The sequence below is a fragment of the Cervus canadensis genome, chromosome 4 (assembly GCF_019320065.1).
Source record: "Cervus canadensis isolate Bull #8, Minnesota chromosome 4, ASM1932006v1, whole genome shotgun sequence".
In the NCBI taxonomy this organism is placed as follows: domain Eukaryota; kingdom Metazoa; phylum Chordata; class Mammalia; order Artiodactyla; family Cervidae; genus Cervus; species Cervus canadensis.
The window spans coordinates 92,226,356-92,244,931 of record NC_057389.1 but is presented as its reverse complement, the minus strand read 5'-3'; the positions used below and the strand labels follow the sequence as shown (position 1 = coordinate 92,244,931).

Here is an 18,576-nt window from a genome sequence, read left to right as displayed (position 1 = left end):
GAGACACATCCCTAACCTGAGGCATTGAACGGGGACATACCCTGGGGATCTATCCGCCAGGTCCTATCCTGAGGGCTTTCTGCGGGAGATAAAGCCCTGCGTTTAAACTAACAAAAATCCACGTTCCTGCAGAAACCTCAGTTTAGAAGTCTTCGGGGCCCCAACGGGGCGGGATCTAGAGGGCGTGGCCGACATAAAAGCGTAACAACTAGTGGCCCTTTTCCCTTTAGTGCCCGCCCCAGAACTTTTTTTTTTTCACACTTAACAGCTCATTGGCTGAATGAGGAGCGTGTCCTTTGAGTAGGGAGGTTTCATTGGCTGGATTCCCTCAGGCTCTTTGGGGGCGGGACCGAAGGAGGGGCGGGGTTTCTCACTGTGGGCTTGCACTCGCGGAGTTGCCGAGGGTTCTTAGGCCTGCAGAGAAAATTGGGGTTTGGGGGTTAGTCTTGGGGCGGAGGTAGGGGCACGCTGAGGCGATCCCCGCGGTCCTCGATCTTGCATTCCCCGCTTTCCAACGCCGAAAACAAGCCCAGCAGGCGGTGTCGCGGGAGTGACGTCATCTCGAGGCGTCTCGAGACTCCAGAGAAAGCCTTGACCTCTCTAAGCGTGGAGAGCTTTCGCGAAGATGCTGCAGCTAGTCCGGGCGGGGGCCCGGGCCTGGCTTCGGCCCAGGGGCTGCCGGGTGAGGCCGGGGACGGAGGGCGGGGTCGGAGGATAAAAGTTGGAGGGCCCGGGGGTTTCTCTCTCATTCCCGCCCACCGTTTACAGGGCCTGAACGCGCTGGCAGAAGAGGCAGTGCAGCCGGCTGAGAAACCAGAACCCTTGGCGAGCGCAGGTGAGGTTACTGGTCACCCCAGGAAGGGTGGCGACTGGGAACTCTGACCCTTACTCCTGACTTCCCAATCGTTCCAGGTCCCCAGGCACCCGTGCTGCGCAGGTGCGAGCTCCCGGTACCCCTGCACCGGCGTCCCGTGCAGGCCTGGGTTGAATCTCTGCGGGGCTATGAGCAGGAGCGCGTGGGTCTGACCGAGCTGCACCCAGACGTTTTCTCCACGGCGCCCAGGTTAGTGGGAGCTGAAATGGTGAACTGGGTGGCCGAGGGACGAGGATCGGGGGTTTAGGAATCAGGATGACCTGGGTTCGAGCCTCATTTTCTCCAGCTGTCAAAAGGGAATGATGGTTTTCTTGCTTAAGAGTTGTGTGAAGGTGAGGGTTGAGAGGTAACGTTCTTTGTGGGTTAAGGGCACAGGACTCTGTATCCCGAGTGACTGGATTGGAATCCTACCTTCTCCCTGTGCTTCAATGTCTCCATTCTGTCAAACCTCAAGAAATTAAATGAGATAATTCTGGCCCATAATATGGTCTATAGAAATGTTGATTATTGTTGCTGTTATTGGTTTTTGCAAAAATGAGCACTAACAGTGGTTAAGTCCTTACTGTATGTCTGGCACAGCCTGTTTGCATTTTGATTTTATTTTCATTTTTTTTGGCCATGTGGCTTGTGGGCTCTTAGTCCACTGACCAGGGAGTGAGCCCAGGCCCTCCATAGTGAAAGTGCAAAGTCCTAACCTTTTAATTATTTTTTTATTCTTATTTTGTAGCTAAAGAAACAGCGCAGTCAAGTTAGAAATTTGTCTATGGTCACATAGCTTGTAAACTATATACTCAACAGTATATGGGCCAATTCCCAGGACTAAGTTTTCGCTTGCAAAGGAGTTTGATGTCTCATGTCTACTGTGTCTGGCAGATAATAACTGCTGTTGATTTATTACTATAATGTTGTTTGTATGGTTTGTCCCCTGTTTTACAGAATCCCAATCTGCTAAGGGGTGACCAAAGAAAAAAAATTTAAAAGCAATGTATTTTGGGACTTCCCTGGTGGTTAAGACTCTGAGCTCCCACTGCAGGGGCCATGGTTTCCATCACTGGTTGGGGAAATAAGATCCCATATGCTGCGAGGTCAAAAAAAAGACAAAGCATTTTATTTATTCTGTAAATACTTAGGAAGTGCTTACCAGGTGCCCAATTCCATTCTGGGTGTCAGGGATATAGCAGTGAATGAGCACTGAGGTTGCTGATGCTGCTCCCAGTCTAGAGCTGGGACAGCAAACTTCTGTAAAGAGCCAGGGAGTAAATATTATAGGCTTTGAAGGCTGTAATATCTCCATGGTAACTACTCATCTTTGCTGATGCAGTACAAAAGCAGCCGTACAAAATGAGTAAGTGGATGAGCATGGCTGTGTTCTAGTCAAGCATATTTACAAAAACAGGCAGCAGGCCAGACTTGGCCTTTCTAATCATAAAAATACGTCATTCAAAATGCCGGGCTGGATGAAGGACAAGCTGGAATCAAGATTGCCGGGAGAAATATCAATAACCTCAGATATGCTGATGATACCACACTTATGGCAGAAAGCAAAGAATACCTAAAGAGCCTCCTGATGAAAGTGAAAGAGGAGAGTGAAAAAGTTGGCTTAAAACTCAACATTCAGAAAACTAAGATCATGGCATCCAGTCCCATCACTTCATGGTAAATAGATGGGGAAACAGTGAGAGACTTTATTTTTTGGGGCTCCAGAATCACTGCAGATGGTGACTGCAGCCATGAAATGAAAAGATGCTTGCTTCTTAGAAGAAAAGCTATGACCAACCTAGACAGCATGTTAAAAGTACAGACATTACTTTACCAACAAAGGTCCATCTAGTCAGAGCTATGGTTTTTCCAGTAGTCATGTATGGATGTGAGAGTTGGACTATAAAGAAAGCTGAGCGCCGAAGAATTGCTGCTTTGGAATTGTGGTGTTGGGGAAGACTCTTGAGAGTCCCTTGGACTGCAAGGAGATCCAACCAGTCTATCCTAAAGGAAATCAGTCCTGAATATTCATTGAAAGGACTGATGCTGAAACTCCAATACTTTGGCCACCTGATATGAAGAACTGACTCATTTGAAAAGACCCTGATGCTGGGAAGATTGAAGGCAGGAGAAGTAGATGACAGAGGATGAGATGGTTGGATGGCATCACCGATGCAATGGACAAGAGTTTGAGTAGGCTCTGAGAGTTGGTGATGGACAGGGAGGCCTGGCGTGCTGCAGTCCATGGGGTTGCAAAGAGACTGAGCAACTGAATGAATCAAATCATAGTTTGCCAACCTTTGGCACACCAGCCTGGCACCCCTGTCCAATGCAAGCCCCAGGTGTAATTTCAGTTCTTCCAGTAGCCACATTTTCTTTCAAATGGCAAGAGACAAGTAATATTGATTTCAGTAATATATTTCATTTGGCCTGATAAGTCTAAAATGTTGGGACTTCCCTGGTGGTCCAGTGGCTAAGACTCTGCACTCCCAGTGCAGGGGGCCCGGGTTGGATCCCTGGGCAGGGGATCCAACTTTATGCCACAACTCAGAGTTCACATGCCAAAACTAAAGATCCCACCTGCCACAACTAAGACCTGATGCAGCCAATTAAATACATTTTTGAAATTTGATTTGTATATTTTTGGCTGCTCTGGGTCTTCAATGCCACATGGACTTTTCTCTAGTTGTGGCGAGCGGGGGCTTCTCATTGCAGTGGCTTCTCTTGTTGCAGAGCACGGGCTCTAGGGCACCCAGGCTTCCGTACTTGTGGGCCCTGGGCCCTAGAGCACAGGCTCAGTAGTTGTGGCCCACGAGCTTAGTTGCTCCTAGGCATGTGGGATCTTCCCGTCTTAGGGATCGAACATACGTTGGCCAGCAGATTCTTTACCACTGAACCATCAGGGAAACCCAAAATAAATATTTTTTTAAAAATATGACATACTGTCGTGTGGCCCTGGCCACCTTTTTTAGGGCTTCATTAGTTGCACATATGGCCTTCCACTGTACGGGACAGCGTAGGGTTAGAGAGGCAAGCTAGTCTGTAAAGAAGTGACAGAACAGACATGGAGCGGGGCAGGAGGAGGTGCAAGATGGGCCCAGAGAGGGACTGGAGCGGACCACACAGGGTCCTGGAAGTGGAGGGGGGGAGCCCGGGTTTCCGTCTCATGGAGCGGGAAGGGTTTTAAGTGCACACAGCCCTCTTATATCTCCTTCCTTCGCAGGCTGGATATTCTGCACCAGGTCGCCATCTGGCAGAAGAACTTCAAGAGAATTGTGAGTGCCCCGGGCAGGGCGGGCGGGGTGAGGCGGAGGCAGAGGAAGGCCCTGCTGTGTCTTCTCTGGATGGCTGGCTCAGGCCCCATTTTCTCTCTCCTGAACCATTCCCCAGTGGGCCATTTTCTTTTTTCTTAAATGTGAGCACTGAGAATTTTTTTTAAGATTTATTTTTATGTATTACTGATTATACTCATACCTTTATTTATTTGTTGGGCTGCTGTGGGTCTTTCCTGTGGCGTGTGGGATCCAGTTCCCTGCCCAGGGATGGAACCCAGGCCCCCTGCACGGGAAGCACGGAGGCTTGGCCACTGGACCTCCAGGGGAGTCCTCTAACCCTGCTATCATCTTGATCTTGGATCTCTGGCTTCCAGAAATGTGAGACAGTACAGTTCTATTGTCGAAGCCCTAGTCTGTGCCTGCGTGCTCAGTTGTGTCCAACTCTTTGCGACCCCATGGACTGTAGCCCCCCCACCCAGGCTTCTAAGGATTCTTAGCCACTGGACCACCAGGGAATTCCCGCTAGGCATTTTCTGAACACCCACTGTGTACTGGCCATTGTGCTAGGGGACACAACAGGCAAGGTCCCTGCCCTCATGAAGCTCCCAGTCTAGTCAGAATAGGAGAATGGGAGTCAAACAGTCTTGCCTGTAAATGCATCATTAGGGACGTTGTCTCAGACGAAAGGGGCATTTAACGTCAGCTGTGTGATAGGTAGGAGCTTGGTCGGTAGAGGGGGCAGTGGGGCTGGCGTGGAGGGAGAGGGAGCCGCACGGGCAAAGGCCTGTGGGGTCAGAGGGAGCCAGGGTGGCCCTGGAGGTCAGCCAGGGCAACGTGGGGCGTTGGGATTTTGTGCCAAGAGCATGGAAGATGCTGTTCTCAGTCAGGGTCCCTGCCTTTCACGTGCCCACCTCGAGTCTTGTTAGCCCTGCCTGGCTCCCCATGGCCCTGGGAATGAAGTCATCAGCCTGGCATTGGAAGCCTCACGGGATCCCCCATCCCACACCTCTCCCTGATTCTAACCCCCACATCTTTCCCCATATCCCACCTTCCTTTCATTTTTTAAATTTTATTTTATTCTTGTTTTTTTGGCCACATGGCTTGTGGGATCTTAGTTTCCAAACCAGGGATTGAACCCAGGCCCCCTGCAGAGTCCTGATCACTGGACTGCCAGGAAATTCCCCTACCTTCCTTTTTTTTTTAAATTAGTTTGTTTTCTTCTTTCTTTGTTAAAAAAAAAACCAACATATATTTATTTGTTTATTTTATTTTTGGCTGTGCTGGGTCTTCATTGTTGCACGCCGGCTTTCACTAGTTTCGGCGAACAGGGGCTAATCTTTGTTGTGATGTAGCAGCTTCTCATTGCAGTGGCTTCACTTCTTTCTGAGCATGGACTCTAGCGGGGGGTGGGCTTCAATTGTTGTGGCGCACAAGCTTAGTTGTCCCAAGGCATGTGGGATCTTCCGGGACCATGAATTGAACCAGTGTCCCTTGCACTGCAAGACGGATTCTTATCCACTGACCCACCAGGGAAGCCCTTACCTCCCTTTTATTACAACCACATGGAAATCGTTCAAAAAATACGAAGCACCTACTGTGTGCCAGGCAGCAGTGCCCCTGCCCTTCTGGGGCCGACGTTCTGGAGTGGAGGAGGGCGCTCTTGACTTCTTTATCCCTCCCTCCCTCCCAAAGCACTCTGCTTGTCCTGATGGAGCCCCAGTCTCTGCCTCCTCTTGAGCCCCCCAGCAGCAGGCCGGTCCTCCCAGCTCACAGCCCTGTCCATGGGCCTGGTGCCTTTCGGCTGTGATGGACTCTGCCTTGTGAACCTGACTCTCCTCACTCTGTGCCCACAGAGCTACGCCAAGACCAAGACCAGGGCCGAGGTGCGGGGAGGTGGCCGGAAGCCCTGGCAGCAAAAAGGCAGTGGGCGTGCCAGACACGGCAGCATCCGCTCCCCAATCTGGCGAGGAGGTGAGCAGGTCTGCCCACACGTATGCGGTCAGAGGTTGGCAAGACTTGCACTTCCCCGCAAGTCCCCGCAGCCCTGGCCTCAATCTCTTATCAGGCTGTAGCCACAGCCCCTTTCTACCCCACCTCCCAGCTCACCTCTCCTGGCTCACACTTCACACAGCACCCAGAGGGATCTTCCCAAGCCTCCTAGCTCCTGTGTTAAGTCTGAGCCCCTCATCTTGGCCTTCCAGGCCCTGGTGGCTGCAGACCCCCTCTACCCCCTGTCCCTTCCACGCCTTCCTGACCAAATAGAGCTGACTCAGTCATCTTCCATTGGCCTGGCCAATTTCTGTCAACCTTGCCTGGGTTGGGAAGATCCCCTGGAGAAGGGAACGACTACTCACTCCAGTATCCTGGCCTGGAGAATTCCATGGACTGTGGAGTCGCAGAGTAGGACATGACTGAGCAGCTTTCACTTTCCCTTGTGTTTAGGCCATGCCTCCTCCAGGAAGCCCTCCATGATCCTCTGGGGGTCCCCCCCCACCCCCTGAATCCCCTTGTGCTGCCCCACACAGCCCTGATTTCCCTCTGCGATCAAGCCTCTGTCTGAATATGAACGAGGCAGGGATCCTATCAGGTCCCCTGCTACATCCCAGGGCCCAGCAGGGGGAGCACTTGAGTAGAACTGTCCTCACTCAGGGACTGATGGCTGAGGACAGCAGGCCCCTCTGAGGCGAAGTTACCTGTCCCAGGTGGCGCCTGATCATCCTCCCCTCCCCATCCCTCCCCGACACCCCCACCCTCTTTGCGGCACTTCAGCCTGGCTGCCAGCAGCCTCCCTCCTCCCACCTCTGGGCCCACCATTGGGGCAGATTTCTGACCTCTGAGCCCAGCTAGGGCCTTCACCCAGTCACACATCCCTCTGCCCCTGCAGGAGGTGTCGCCCATGGCCCCCGGGGCCCCACGAGCTACTACTACATGCTGCCCATGAAAGTGCGGGTGCAAGGGCTCAAGGTGGCGCTGACCGTCAAACTGGCCCAGGTAACAGCACCTATCCTGCCGGGAGCCACTGTGTCCTGGGATCTGGCCTGTGGGGGTGTGGGGAGCCTGAGTAGCTGCAGGGGGGCCTAAGTGGCTCCCAGTGGGTGCAGTAGGAGACTCAGCCCATCCTTTCCTCCCACCAGGACGACCTGCACATCGTGGATTCCCTGGAGTTGCCCACCACAGACCCCCAGTACCTGATGGAGCTGGCCCGCTACCGCCGCTGGGGCGACTCTGTCCTTTTTGTAGACTTGTGAGGGGGCCGCGCCAGGCGGGGGCAGGGGGGTGGCGGGCTCCGTCCTTGGCAGGGCTCACCTCCTGGCCTCTATTTCAGAGAACACGAGGATATGCCCCAGAACGTCGTAGCAGCCACATCCGGGCTCAAGACCTTCAACCTGGTCCCAGCTGTCGGTGAGCGAAGGGCCTTGGGCCAGTTCACATCCTGTATCTATAACTCAATCACCGAGTGGCCCTGGGCAGTGACAGCCCCCCTCAACCCCCCCAGCTGGCCCAGCCCTGGGAGAATGATGTCTTTCTTAAAGAAATGCTCTGAGGTCACGTCAGTCCAAGCTTGGGTTTCAGTGCCGGGGTGGAGTGAGTCTGAGGGCCCCCTGGCTGCTCCCACCGGCTCCTCACTCGGACACACAGGATCAGAGCTGCCCTGAGCAGGTCCCCCCACCCATCGAGGGGTTGACTAGTCCCCAGAGCCCTCTCTTGGCCTCCTGATTGTGGGCCCAGCTGCCTCCTAGACAGCGGCACATGGGGGTCTCGTAGTCATCGCGGCGCATAAGACCTCCTTCCTCCACTCCAGTCTGTTAGCCCACCCTGTCAGCTCTGTCTGTGAACGTGTCCAGGATCCAACAGCTTCTCACCACCCTGGACCAGCCCCCAGCGTCTCCCACTCTGTCGCCTCTGCCCTGGTCCCAGGCACCTGCTAACTGCCATCATCTCTCGCATCCCCCTCCCAGTCCCGCTTACAGCCACCAGAGGGCGCCCGAACACCTGACTAAGATCCTGTCTCTTCTCTGCCCACCACCCTCCAGGGCTCCCACTACCTCAGGGTAAAAGCCTGACTTATCTGGAGGCCCACAGATCCTGCACCACCTGCCCTCCTCTCCCCACCTCTCCCCTCCCCTCCCTCCTGCATCACGCCCTGCAGCCACACGGACCCTCCTCAGTACATCGTGTTTATTCATCTGCTCTGTTTATCATCTATCTCCCCAATGGGACGTGAGGTGGGATCCCTTGCCTGGCACAGGGCAGAGTCGGGGTACTTTGGATGTTTTGGTTGAGGTTGACGAGCTGAGGACCACCCCTTGCCTAGGGTCTCGCCAGGGGTGAGCAGCTGAGCCAGGGTTTGAACCCAGGCTGCCAGGCTCAGGACCCTACACTAGACTGCGGTGTCTCTGCTGGGGAAGGGGGGGCTGGTCCTAAGTGTGCCCCCCTCTCCCCTCACCCCCCCAGGCCTGAACGTGCACAGCATGCTCAAACACCAGACCCTGGTCCTGACCCTGCCCACGGTCGCCTTCCTGGAAGAGAAGCTACTCTGGCATGACTCACGTTACACGCCCCTCTACCCCTTCCGCCTGCCCTACCGAGACTTCCCCTGAGTCCCAACGCCACGCCCCCCAGGACACACAGACCGCCCTCCTTCCTGCTCTGAGCCAGCCCAAGCCCTGGGCAGGCTTGGAAGATGCCTCCCCATCCCAGGCCCCCTGGTCCCGGTGGGAGGCTGAGGCCACACACAGAGAGCAGCCAAGCAGGCGTCAATACTGGGAAGAGGGCAGCTCGCCAGAGACCCACGTCTCTCGTGTAAGATAAATTTTATTTTGTAATCAAAGACGGGAAGCACAGCAGCTGATTGCCGTTTTGTGAATAATTCCATTCGGTGCCTTCTCTGGTGCTGGGCATCCCTGGGTACCTGGCTGCCTCGAGACCCCATTTGTAGAAATGACCCAGGATCAACTTTGCAGGGTGAGTCAGCCTCGGGGAGCGCACAGCAGAGAAGCAGCCACCTCTGAGAACCCACTGGTGCTGCCTCCCAATCCCAGGCACTCTGACCAAGTGCTCGTATCCTTGATGGGGCTTGTGGTCCCATCTGTCCATCCAGCTGTGGGCCTGAGTCTCCAAATGGGTACAATGTGGAAACTGGGGGTTCCATCACAGGGATTTTCCCTAAACACAGAGTCAGGATCAACGTGGTCAGTAAATGTGCAAATAAACATTTTTTAAAAACACCAGGCTGACATACTGATTCTTGAGTCTGCTAATGTTATCTGTCCCCCATCCCCAAGTTATTATCTCTTTAATAGTCACAACACAGACTACAGAATAATGTGGTCAGTTTCTTTAAAGTTGGCTGAAACTGCCATCTGACCTGCAGGCCTACCCAGGCGGCCAAAGAGACCCATCGACTGGGCAGCTCGCCACCGAAAACATCTCTGGAATGCCTCTCAGGAGTCCCTTGAGAGCTCACAACACAATCTTTGAATGTCCTCAGTGAACAAAAATTGTGATCCTTAAAGTTTCAGATTTGACTGAGGGAGAAAGAAAAATCTGGGACTTCCCTGGCTGTCAGACTCTGTGGTTCCAATACAGGGGGTGCAAGTTCAACCCCTGGTTGGGGAACTAAGATCCCACATATGTGCATGTATAGCTGAGCCACTTTGCTATACACCTGAAACTAACACAGCATTGTAAATCAACTGTTTCAATTTTTAAAATATTTTAAAAAGATAAAGCTATTTGGAGCCAGTAGTAGGAAGGGGTACAGAGGCTGGGTGGAAAATGCTGGGCTAAACCCAAACCATTATCAGCTTTTGCCTGTGCCTCTCACTAGCTCTGCAGGGACATCGAGGCCCCAAGAAAGACACATCGGTTGTCCTGACAGCACCCAGCCTCGTATGGTGTTGTCTTCCCGTGTTTAATGGGGCTCAGTTGTCCACAACATGGCCATCAGGAAACAGTGAAGAAAGCAGTCAGAACCTGTTACCCCACACTGGAATCCCTTAGCCAGATCAAGGATGGAAAAAGTCATCAGAAAAAATAATCTGGGGTCTAGAATGTGTTTTCTAATAGTCAGGGCATAAAATGTGTGTGTTTCCTGGGCTACCATAAAGCACAACAGACTAGGAGGGTCTTCCCAGCTGGCTCTGTGGTAAAGAAGCCACCTGCCAGTGCAGGAGATGCAAGAGACGCAGGTTCGATCTCTGGGTCGGGAAATCCCACGGAGAAGGAAATGGCAACCCACCCCAGTATTCCTGCCTGGGAAATCCCATGGACAGAGGAGCCTGGTGGGCTATAGACCATGGGGTCACAGAGAGTCAGACATGACTGAGCACACAAATACTAGGGCTTCAGCAATAGAACTGTGCTGTCTCACACTTCTGGAAGCCAGAGGTCCAAGAGCAGGGTGTTGGCAAGGTTGGAGGGCTCCCCTGGTCCAGTGGCTAAGTCTCCGTGCTCCCAATGCAGAAGGCCTCGGTTTGATCCCTGGTCAGGGCACTAGATCCCACATGCCACAATTAAAGATTTGGTGCAACAAAATAAACATAAATGTTAAAAAGATGTTGGCAGGATCGGGAATTCCCTTATGGGCCAGTGGTTATGACTCAGTCCACTGCAGGGGGCATGGGTTCAATCCCTGGTCAGGGAACTAAGATCCCCAAACACCTTACAGAACAGCACCCCCCACCCCCCAAAAAAGTGGGCAGGGGTGATTCCTTCTGAGTCTGTGAGGCAAGATCTGTCCCATCCCTCTCCCCTAGCTTCTGGAGGTTTGTTGGCATCCTTGGCATTTCTTGGCTTGATCCATCGCCCTGATCTCTGTCCTCATCTTCAAATGGTATTATCTGTGTGTGTGTGTGTTCAGATTTCCCCTTTTTATAAGAGCACTGGTCAAGTTGAGTTAGGGCCCATCCTAATGACCTCAACTGAACTTGATCATCTGCAAAAACACTGTTTCTAAATAAGATCACAATCTGGGGTCAGCACTTTCCTCCCTCTCCCTTGGAAGAGAAGTAGTTGAACCCATGACAGGGAGTAAGGGGAAGGATGGAGAGAGACTGGCCATGAGGACTGTGGAAGTAGGCACACATGGCTTCCCCACATATCCTCTTTGCTGTTGCCTATTTTGAAATTCTCTGCAATTAAAATATTAAAAGAAAATAGAGATATATGATGACATTTCTTCAGAGGAGCTGTTCTTAAATGAAAATGCCTATCACAGGGGGACTTCCTTGGTGGTCCAGTGTCTGGGACTCCATACTTACACTGCTAGAGACTAGATTCAACCCCTGGTCAGGGAACTAAGATCCCACATGCTGCGCAGCGTGGCCAAAAAACAAACCAACCTTATCACACCCTCTTATGACATGGGTTAACCCAGAGCCCAGAGAGGAAAGTGTCTTCACAACCTTTGAAAAATACCCTTGAAGGCAGAACGCCCAGGCTAAGGCTGATCAGGCTTAAGAAAACTCCTTCCAATTTTAGTATATATGCTGCCGAAGCGAGCACCAGGCTTAAGAAAACTCAAATGAACTAATAGGCTGGGAACTAACCCCCAGGAGATGCAGAGGGTGAGAGGCAGGAGGCTCTGATGTGCAGTGAAGGTGTCTGCTTATTGATGGTCAATATGGAAGCCCACTGGACTTCCCTGGTAGCCCAGATGGTAAAGAATCTGCCTGTAATGCAGGAGACCTGGGGTCCATCCCTGGGTCGGGAAGAGCCCCTGGAGAAGGGAATGTATACACACTCCAGTATTCTTGCCTGGAGAATACCATGGACAGAGGAGCCTGGCAGGCTTCAGTCCATGGGGTTGCAAAGCGTTGGACATGACTGAGTAACACACCCACACACGGAAGCCTAAAAGGAGACATGAGAGGATAAGAGGACCCCAAGAGCTGAGAAAAGAGCCACAGCCCACACCAAAGATACCTCCGTCTCCGATTTCCTTGGTGATCTAGTGGCTAAGACTCTGCTCTCTCAAGGTAGCGGGTGTGGGTTTGAAACCTGGTCAGGGAACTAGATCCCACATGCTGCAACGTACATCCGGCAATGTGTGCATGCTGTTATGTCTGACTCTTTGTGACCCTATGGACTGTACCCCCACCAGGCTCCTCTGTCCATGGGATTCTTCAGGTAAACTATTGGAGTGGGTTGCTGTACCCTCCTCCAGGGGATCTTCCCAACCCAGGGATCAAACGCCAGGCTCTTACGTCTCCTGCATTGACAGGCGAGTTCTTTACTACTAGTGTCACCTGGGAAGACCCAGAGCAGACAAATAATAGTAATAATACATTTAAGAAAAAAGATGCCTCCATCTCAGGACTTCCTGGTGAGCCAGTGGTTAAGACGCCGTGCTTCCACTGCAGGGGGTGCAGGTTCCATGGTTCAGGATGGGGCCACAAAAAAAAAAAAGAAAGAAAGAAAAGATGTCTCCATCTAGCAACAACATACCCAGGAAAGAAGAAACCTCAAAACGCTGCTCAGAGCACGGGCACACTGCTGGGGAACCTAAGGAAGGGGAAGCCGCCAGCCCAGGAGAAGCTGTCCTGCGATGCCTCCTTACACCTCGGTAGGAGAGACCCAAAGGCTGGTGAGAGGGGGCAAGGGGGACAGACAGAGGGTCAACAGCTGGGGGACCAGGCCCTTCTGCTCTAGCAGGGCCTCTGGCCAGGAGAAGCCTGACTTGGGCTCTCATCCAACACCAAGTTCAGAGAATTGAACGCGAGGCTGATGTGGACCTGAGTCCCGGGCAGGATTCACAGCCAGTGGCAGGGCAGAGTCTGCCACAGAATAAACTTTCACTGAGCTATGGTTTCTCCAGTAGTCATGTATGGATGTGAGAGTTGGACTATAAAGAAAGCTGAGGGCCGAAGAATTGACACTTTCGAACTGTGGTGTTGGAGAAGACTCTTGAGAGTCCCTTGGACTGCAAGGAGATCTAACCAGTCCATCCTAAAGGAGATCAGTCCTGAATATTCATTGGAAGGACTGACTCTGAAGCTGAAACTCCAATACTCTGGCCACCTGCGGGGAAGAACTGACTCATTTGAAAAGACCCTGATGCTGGGAAAGATCGAAGGCAGGAGGAGAAGGGGACGACAGAGGATGAGATGGTTGGATGGCATCACTGACTTGATGGACATGACTTTGAGTAAGCTCCGGGAGTTGGTGATGGACAAGAAAGCCTGGCGTGCTGCAGTCCATGGGGTCACAAAGAGTTGGACATGACTGAGTGACTAGACTGAATTGAACTGAACTGAGTGGATGGAGGAGCCGAGCTCTATTCCGATCAACATCCACATGTCATGAAATTTTGCTTTCCACCTTGGGGCTGTTATGAGGAACTGTGATGTGAGAGTGAACTCATCGTGGGGAAAAAGGAGGAAGTCTGTGGTACTGACCAGGAAGTTTGAGGTGGGCTTCTCAGAGGTGGGTCATAAGGAAGCAGACAACTTGCAGCTATCTGTCCTCCCAGTGCACTAATGGTCTTTTGAATTTTATTTATCTATTTATTTACTTATTCATTCTTTTGGTTGTGCTGGGTCTTTGTTGGGGCAAGTGGGCTTCTCTTACTGTGGAGCATGGGCTCTAAAGTTCACAAGCTCAGTAGTTTCAAGGGCTTAGTTGCCCTGAGGCATGTGGGATGTTAGTTCCCTGAGCGAAGATTGAACCTGTGTCCCCTGCTTTGGAAGGCAGATTCTTAACCATTGTACCACTAGGGAAGTCCCATGAATGGTCTTTTTTTTTTTTTTAGTTTTTTTTGTTTGTTTGTTTAGTTTTGGCCGTGTGGGTCTTTAGTACTTTCACGCTTTCTCTAGTTGCAGCAAGGTGGGCGGGGACACTTCTGTAGTGATGCACGGGCTTCTCACTGCGGTGGCTTCTCTTGTTGCAGAGCAGGGGCTTTAGAGCCTGAGTTCAGTATTTGTGTTGCACCAGCTAGTTGCCCCAAGGCATGTGGAATCTTCCGGGACCAGGGATTGAACCTGTGTCCCCTGCATTGGAAGGTGGATTCTTAATCACTGGACCACCACAGCAGTCCCTACTGGTCTTACTGAAATCTCACTCCCACCCTCTGCAGGTCGCATTACCGTCCCTTTCTGCAGCTGAGGCCATCAAGCTATCAGGGGACATGGCTTGCTCGAGGTCACAGCTGGTGTCTGTTGCCCTTTGGCCCCATCCCCTCAGCACTTGCTGGTCCCTGCACGTCACAGCCGCACACCACAGCTCTTTTTTGGGCTCACCCCTGGACACGTCAGAAGGACTGGGGAACCACAGTGAGATACCACTTCCCACTCTGGTGGCACTGGCAGTGAAGAATCTCTCTGCAATGCAGGAGACCTGGGTTCAGTCCCTGCATTAGGAAGATCCCCTAGGGAAGGGAATGGCTACCCACTCCAGTATTCTTGCCTGGAGAATTCCATGGACTGAGGAGCCTGGGGGGCTACAGTCCTTTGGGTCACATAGTAGGACACGACTGAGCCACTAATAGGACTTCCATAGTGGCTCAGAGGGTAAAGTGTCTGTCTACCATGCAGGAGACCTGGGTTCGATCCCTGGGTCAGGAAGATTCCCTGGAGAAGGAAACAGCAACCCACTCCAGTATTCTTGCCTGGAAAATCCCATGGACGGAGGAGCTTGATGCAGGCTACTGTCCTTGGGGTCACAAAGAGTCGGGCACGACTGAGCCACTAATACACACCCATTAGGATGATAATCACCATAAAAATAAAACAAAATATATGTTGGCAAAGATGCGGAGAAATTGGAACCCTGGAATATTTGTTTGTTGCTGGTGGGAATGTAAAATGGTACAGCTGCCAGGGAAAACAGTCTCACAGTTCCTCAAAATGTTCAGCACGGAATTACCATGTGACTCAACATTTCCACTCCCAGGTAGACACTCAGAAGAAATGAAAAGATGTTCATACAAACACTTGTACAGGAATGCTGATAGCACCATGATTCAGAAGAGCCAAAAGGTGGAAACTACCAAAGTCTATCCATGAATGAAAGACAAAACCTGATTTGGCATTACAATGGAATGTTACTCATACTAGGGCCTGAACAGTATAGAGGTTCCTCAGAAAATTAAAAATAGAACTATCCAAAACATTATAAGTCAACTCTATTTCAATAAAATAGAACTAATGTGTGCTCCAGCCATTCCACTCCTGAATATTTACCTGAAGGAAACAAAGCTGTTCTTTTGAAAAGATAGCTGAGAATTCCCTGGTGATCCAGTGTTTGGGACTTGGCACCTTCATTTCGGGGGTCGGGTTCAATCCCAGGTTAGGAAACTGAGTTCTTGCAAACTTGCAGCTTTAAAAAAAAAAAAGGAAAGAAAGAAAGAGGACTTCCCTGGTGGTCCAGTGCTTAAGAATCCACTGTCCAATGAAGGAGTTGCAGGTTTGATCCCTGGTCAGGGAACTTGCCACAGAGCAATTAAGCCCAAGTGTGGCAACTACTAAGCCTGCTCGCTAAAACAAAGAGCCTGGGAGCCAAAAAAGTAAAAAGATATCTGGACCTTGTGTCCCTAGCCCTGTTACAACCTGGGGGATGAAATCCTCTAGTACCTTTCATAAAAGCAGTGGGAAAGGAATCCTGGGTTGGAAGAACAGTATGTATGGAATGCTGAGAATAAGTGAAGTTCATTCATTCAACCAATACTGTTGACCATCTGCCTCTAATGACTGAACACTGATTCAGGTGCTGAGGCTGAGAGTTCCCTGGCCTTCTGGCACTCATGCAAATAGAGGTATATAATCAAGTCAGTCAAAAGAATTTCAACCAGTGAATGAGTTTCACCATGAAATTAAAAGACGCTTACTCCTTGGAAGAAAAGTTATGACCAACCTAGATAGCATATTAAAAAGCAGAGACATTACTTTGCCAACAAAGGTTCATCTGGTCAAGGCTATGGTTTTTCCAGTGGTCATGTATGGATGTGAGAGTTGGACTGTGAAGAAAGCTGAGCGCCGAAAAATTGATACTTTTGAACTGTGGTGTTGGAGAAGACTCTTGAGAGTCCCTTGGACTGCAAGGAGATCCAACCAGTCTATCCTAAAGGAGATCAGTCCTGGGTGTTCACTGGAAGGACTGATGTTGAAGCTGAAACTCCAGTACTTTGGCCACCTCATGCGAAGAGTTGACTCATTGGAAAAGACCCTGATGCTGGGAGGGATTGGGGGCAGGAGAGAAGGGGACGACAGAGGATGAGATGAGATGGCATCACCGACTCGATGGGCATGAGTTTGGGTACACTCCGGGAGTTGGTGATGGACAGGGAGGTCTGGCGTGCTGTGATTCATGGGGTCGCAAAGAGTCGGACAGGACTAAGCGACTGAAAGAAAGAAGAAAAAGAAAATGAAATCACTAGAGCAAGTGACAGGGAATGATTAGGGTGTGACCCAGGATGGAAGGGGCCAGCGAGTAAGGGCGTACTGGGAAAGTTTTTTTTTATTTTAAATGTTTATGTATATATGTATTTATTTATGGTTGCGCTGGGTCTTCATTACTGCACGGGCTTTTTTCTAGTTGTGCAAAGCCAGCTTCTCATTGAAGTGGCTCCTCTTGTGGAGCAGAGGCTCTAGGTGCGAAGCCTTCAGTAGTTGCAGCACTCGGGCTCAGTAGTTGTGGGGCATGGGCTTAAATGCTCTGAGGCATGTGGGCTCTTCCTGGACCAGGGAAGGAACCAGTGTCCCCTGCATTGACAAGCAGATTCTGATCCACTGTACCACTAGGCAAATCCTCAGGAAAGCTTGTTAAGAGGAGGCTGAGGCCACAAGAAAAGGTTGGCCCCATCAGGGATAAGAAGAAGGGCATTCTAGGTCAAGGGAACTGCAAGGTGGTCACACCAGAGCAGAGGCTGAGTTCCAAGCAGGCACAGTGCCCTGGAGTGGGGTTTGGGTACTTCTGCCCTGGTGCACAGCCTCGAGTCTGCAGTGGGAGCGTTCCTGCCTTCCTGAGACTGCCTGACACCCTGGAGGAAGCCTGCCCTTCCTGGTGGCTGAGGAAAGGGGATGGAGGAGCATCTGCTCCCCTTTCTTTCAAGAAAGCACAAAGAGCATGTAGACTGGGGGCACAAATTTTTCTGCCAAACTATCCCCCATTATCATCCCATTTTCCATCTCAGGAAATGGCCCTCCACCCCCTCAGGACATCAGAGCAGGACCAAGGAGCTAACCTTGACTCCACCATGCATCAAGTGCAAGGTGCCCTGCTGGCAAAATGAACGCCAGATTGAACCACATCTCTGGTCCTCACTGCCCACTCTAGGCACCATCACTACTCCCAGTTTCCTGATTCCACCCAGTCCTCCACCCACCCCACCTCTGACTGTAGCTCCTGCTGTCTCAAGAGGGTACCTGTAAACTCCCAAGTCAGGGGTGTCTCCCCTTTGCTCAGAACCCTCCATGGATCTCAGTTCACTCAGAGGAAAAGCCAAAGTTCTCCCCAGCCCTTGCTCTACACCATCCCCTCCATGCCTTCCTCTCCCCTAACTCCCTCCCTTCCTCACTGCACTCCAGCCACACCAGCCTCCTGGCTGTTCTTTAAGGCAGTTCCTACCTCAGGGCCTTTGCACATCCAGTGAGCTCTACCTGGTACATTCCTTCCCTGATATCCTTAGGACTCCCTCCTCACCTCCCTCCGTTTCTTGATCAGTGTCACCTTCTCAGTCTTTCCCATGTCACTCTATTTATTGCTTTAGGAATCCTGACATTTCCTATTCCCTTCCCTGCTTTATTTTTCTCTTAGAACTAAGCACAAGCTACATCTCCCTATATATATATATGTATTTTAATGTTTATGTATTTATTTAGCTGTGTCGAGTCTTAGTTGCCACTTGGGTGACCCTCCATCTTCTGCGTCCACTTGGGGAATCTTTAGTTGTGGCATTAGAACTCAGTTATGCCACGTGGGATCTAGTTCCCTGACCAGGGATGGAACCTGGGGCCCCAGCATTTGGACAGCAGAATCTTAGCCAATGGACCACCTTTACATATTGAATTTTGTTTCTGTTGCTCCTACTATTAATAAATGATCTCTGCATGATAGCAGGAAATTTGGTCTATTCTGTTCATTACTGTGTCCCCAGTACCTGGTTCACAGTAGGCTCTTTTTTTAAAAAAATTTACTTGTTTATTTTTGACTGTGCTGGATCTTCCCTGCTTCTTGTTGTTGTTCAGTTGCTCAGCTGTGTCCTACTTTTTGAGACTGCATGGACTGCAGCACTCCAGGCTTCCCTGTCCTTCACCATCTCCTAGAACTTGCTCAAACTCATGTCCATTGAGATGGTGATGCCATCCAACCGTCTCATCCTCTGTTGAACCCTTCTCTTCTGCCTGCAATCTTTCCCAGCATCAGGGTCTTTTCCAATGAGTTGGCTCTTTGAATCAGGTGCCAAACTTCAGCTTCAGCATCAGTCCTTCCAATGAATATTCAAGACTGATT

The 18,576-nt window shown here is 51.1% G+C and overlaps 1 protein-coding gene across 1 annotated transcript; it reads left to right on the top strand.

The window, feature by feature from the left end:
* Positions 1-350: 350 nt before the first annotated feature.
* Positions 351-9,359, top strand: MRPL4 (mitochondrial ribosomal protein L4). Its single transcript, XM_043466701.1, has 9 exons — positions 351-682; positions 769-835; positions 913-1,063; positions 4,077-4,128; positions 5,982-6,099; positions 7,013-7,119; positions 7,263-7,372; positions 7,454-7,530; positions 8,584-9,359. The coding sequence occupies exons 1-9, from the start codon at positions 626-628 to the stop codon at positions 8,727-8,729; spliced, it is 885 nt and encodes a 294-aa protein (XP_043322636.1). The 5' UTR covers positions 351-625; the 3' UTR covers positions 8,730-9,359.
* The last annotated feature ends 9,217 nt before the right edge of the window (positions 9,360-18,576 follow it).